Source organism: Suillus plorans, assembly GCF_016647745.1.
Source record: "Suillus plorans strain S12 chromosome Unknown HD556scaffold_30, whole genome shotgun sequence".
Lineage (NCBI taxonomy): Eukaryota > Fungi > Basidiomycota > Agaricomycetes > Boletales > Suillaceae > Suillus > Suillus plorans.
This window is the reverse complement of record NW_024537414.1, coordinates 15,978-19,550: the sequence shown is the minus strand read 5'-3', so window position 1 is coordinate 19,550 and position 3,573 is coordinate 15,978. Positions and strand designations below refer to the sequence as shown.

The window sequence follows — 3,573 nt, the reverse complement described above, 5'->3', positions numbered from 1 at the left end:
ACTCACCTCCTGCAAACGGTGGGCAACGACACAGATCAGCATGGCTCTTGCCCAAATGAGGATCAACAAGCTCACCTCCTGCAAACGGTGGGCAACGACAAGGATCAGCATGGCTCTTGCCCAAATGAGAATCAACAAACTCACCTCCTGCAAACAGTGGGCAATGACAAGGATCAGCATGGCTCTTGCCCAAATGAGGATCGAGGAACTCACTCCCTGCGAACGGTAGGCAATGACAAGGATCAGCATGGCTCTTGCCTGACCAAGGATCGACAAACTCACCTCCTGCAAACAGTGGGCAACGACGCAGATCAGCATGGCTCTTGCCCAAATGAGGATTGATGAACTTACTCCCTGTAAATGGTAGGCAATGACAAGGATCAGCATGGCTCTTGCCCAAACGAGGATCAATGAGCTCACCTTGTCTGAGACTTCCCATGCTTTTCTTTGGCATACTTTCTCTTCTTTGCCCACTAGCCAGTCGATGGTCCTACTCTTTGCATCGATGGCAATGAGATCGCTGTCTTCCACAAGAGCAATTGGACCACCGAGGGTTGCCTCAGGGACGACGTGACCTGGTAGATCGGAAGTCAGCCTTTGTCTTCAAGTGAAGTTGCGTAAAAGACGCACCAATGATGAAACCTCTGGATGCTCCAGAAAAATGACCATCCATGATTAGCGCAGTCGAGTTGCCCAGCCCAGCACCCATAAGAGTGGCGGTGGGACCTGTGCGTAAAAGGATTAGGAGGACTCTAGGGCTCGTTTAAAATACGACTGTACCCAGCATCTGGAGTTGAATGTGAGCATGCAAGAACTAATATCAAGGATAACATCCAACCTCTGGCATTCCTGGCCCGCCCTTCGGTCCTTGATATCTGAATATCAAGACCATTCCATGCTTGATGTCTCCGCGCTCAAGTGCAGGATAAAAGTCATGCACACTTAAAGATGAAGTATATGAGGCAAGCTAAACATAAGGTTTGGCGTTACACTGTACCTATCAAAGCATTTGGTGACACCCTGAACCACCACAGTATCTGTTAGTCATGACATGGAATCAACAAATAACCATAAATCACCTCAAAGCGCAAACCCTCCTTCCCTGTAAGCTTGGCGACAGTGGTTCCAGGAGCCAAGCTACCTTTGAGAATAGTCAAATGACCAGAGGGTTTAATGGGGTTGTCCAGCTTCTTGATGACGTCTTGTTTATCAAAGTCGAGCTCCGGAACATCCACGAGGTTTTCAGCGAGGGTCTTTCCGGTAACAGTCATCTGGTTACCATCGATAAGATCAGTGTTCTTGAGAAGGTATTTGATGATCGCTGGTATGCCACCAATTTTGTGAATGTCTTCCATATAATACTTTCCAGATGGCCTGACGATGTTTACTGTGAGAGAACGCAATCGAATCATGAATACGAAAGTACTTCAAATCGGCAAGGTATGGAGTCCTGTCTGAAATCATCTGGAAGTTGTCGATAGTCAAGGGAACATTGGTGGCACAGGCTATAGCCAGCAAGTAAAGAACAGCATTTGTTAAGCCACCGAGGACGTTGACGATAGTGATTGCATTCAGGAAAGATTGATGGGTGAGGATATCTCTGGGCTTCAAATCAAGCTCTAGAAGACATTTCATATACTTGGCGACTTTGAAGCATTCCTGTGCCTTCTCTGATACACGAATTCAAAATTTTACATGCAACAGAAGTATTTTCTAACTCACCAGGGTATATTGCTGGTGTGCTTGAGGAGTAGGGAAGAGAAATGCCCAAGACTTCAAGAGCAGAGCTCATGGTGTTGTCCCTAGGACATATGAGAAGGTTCCTGCTTAAAAGCGACAGAACACGTACGTATACATACCACCGCAGGCACCAGCGCCAGGACATGAATGTCTGATGACATCGAATCGCTCCTCATCATTGATGAGGCCAACAGCATAGGCACCTGACTCAAGTTCAAGGTTTGGGGACATTTGGAGCTGGATAACCACCCACCATAAGACTCGAAGGCATATCAACACACTGACGGACTGCGAACAGTGGGTAAGGACTTGGAGTGGATGAAAGCTAATTGAGCGAGAAAAATTTAACATATCAGTATAAGCCACTCGCAAGACCAAATATCAACACACAACATACAGGATCAACATCTCAGAGCTCGACTCACCGAAACAAGCCTCCTGTGTCTGAGATACTCCAAAAATCATCACTCAACACATAGATATTGACGATCAACATTGATCGCAAATCGAAATGGATCCACAGGACAAAGTACATGAAAAATCTCACGCAATGTTTTGACTCAGCTAAATACAAGTAGCTGTATTGCAGTATTAATAGTGCTTGCAAATATGGAGCAGAGCAAGCAGAGATCAAACAAAAAATGAAGGAGTTTTGAAACCATAGACGCGTGAAGACGGGGCATAGACCAACGGAGATGGGGGCAAGAGTGAATGTCGCAGAGGGAACAGACATTGTTGAATGGCCAATGAAGAAATGGCTGCATGCGGTGTTGAAGAAGTTAGGCTGGAAGCGGGAGGGATAATGTGGTGCGTATCTGCGTCTTTTCTCACTTTACAATTAATATCAATATTTATGACCTAGATATAAAGACCAAACCTGCATTATAGATGTGCGGCAGTAGTGGTACTGCACGCTGCCTGTAGATGTGAAGTTCATTCATGTATTAGTATAAATCCCCCCCCCCTCCCCTGGAAAAGCCTACTTCATTGAAATGGAATTGAACTTACGAATAATTTCTATGACTTCGCCCCTGCCTGCATTTAATCTCATGAGTAGCAGCAGTCATAGTCGCGATGACACTTGGGCCTGCACCCAAACACTGGCACCAGCTTGCCAGTGATTTCTACGACTTCGCCCCTGCCTGCACTTAATCCCATGTCCGCAGTAGCAGCTTACTGATGATTTCTATGACTTTGTCCCTGCCTGCACCTAATTCCATGCCCACAGTAGCAGCTGTGGTTGCGGTTGTAGTCGCAGTGACACTTGGGCCTACACCTGAACTGAACTTGCTTCAGTGTCAGTATACCAATGATTTCTACGACTTCATCCCTACCTGCACCTAATCCCATGCCAACAGTAGCAGTGAGCCCCTTCAGTGACAAATTCCGTATTATACGGGCCAGCGGATTATGGGCCCATGTTGTGTATATTCTCGATGATGACGGATGGGCCGGGACACATATTATTTCTGATGGAGATGGGTGGGCCCATGTATGCCAATGATATATATATTCTTGATGTTGACGGATGGGCCGGGGGAATATGATCATTCATGGAGATGGGTGGGCCCATCTGGGTAATATGTAGAGTAGGATATTATAGACAGCTGGGCTGAAGAGAGATGTAAGGCAAATATTGTTATATAGACGGGCGGGCCAACGGGGGTGTATTACATATATGGGTGGGCCGAGGTAGGGGAATATTACATAGATAGGTGGGCTGATGTGGGGTGTATTACATATACAGGTGGGCCGACATGGAAAGTATTACATATATGGGTGGGCCGACGAAAGGGATATCAAATAGACCGGTGGGCCGAGGGTGCGATAAAA

General features: G+C 46.5%; 1 protein-coding gene across 1 annotated transcript; it reads right to left on the bottom strand.

Annotated features, from left to right (window-relative positions):
- Nucleotides 1-420: 420 nt before the first annotated feature.
- On the bottom strand, nucleotides 421-1,971 carry HD556DRAFT_1237744 (dihydroxy-acid/6-phosphogluconate dehydratase; the record flags this gene model as incomplete). Its single annotated transcript, XM_041297926.1, has 8 exons — nucleotides 421-575; nucleotides 631-726; nucleotides 832-941; nucleotides 998-1,020; nucleotides 1,080-1,374; nucleotides 1,427-1,670; nucleotides 1,723-1,802; nucleotides 1,850-1,971. Coding segments are annotated over 8 exons (1,125 nt in total), but the record flags the coding sequence as incomplete, so codon positions are not given.
- Between the last annotated feature and the right edge of the window lie 1,602 nt (nucleotides 1,972-3,573).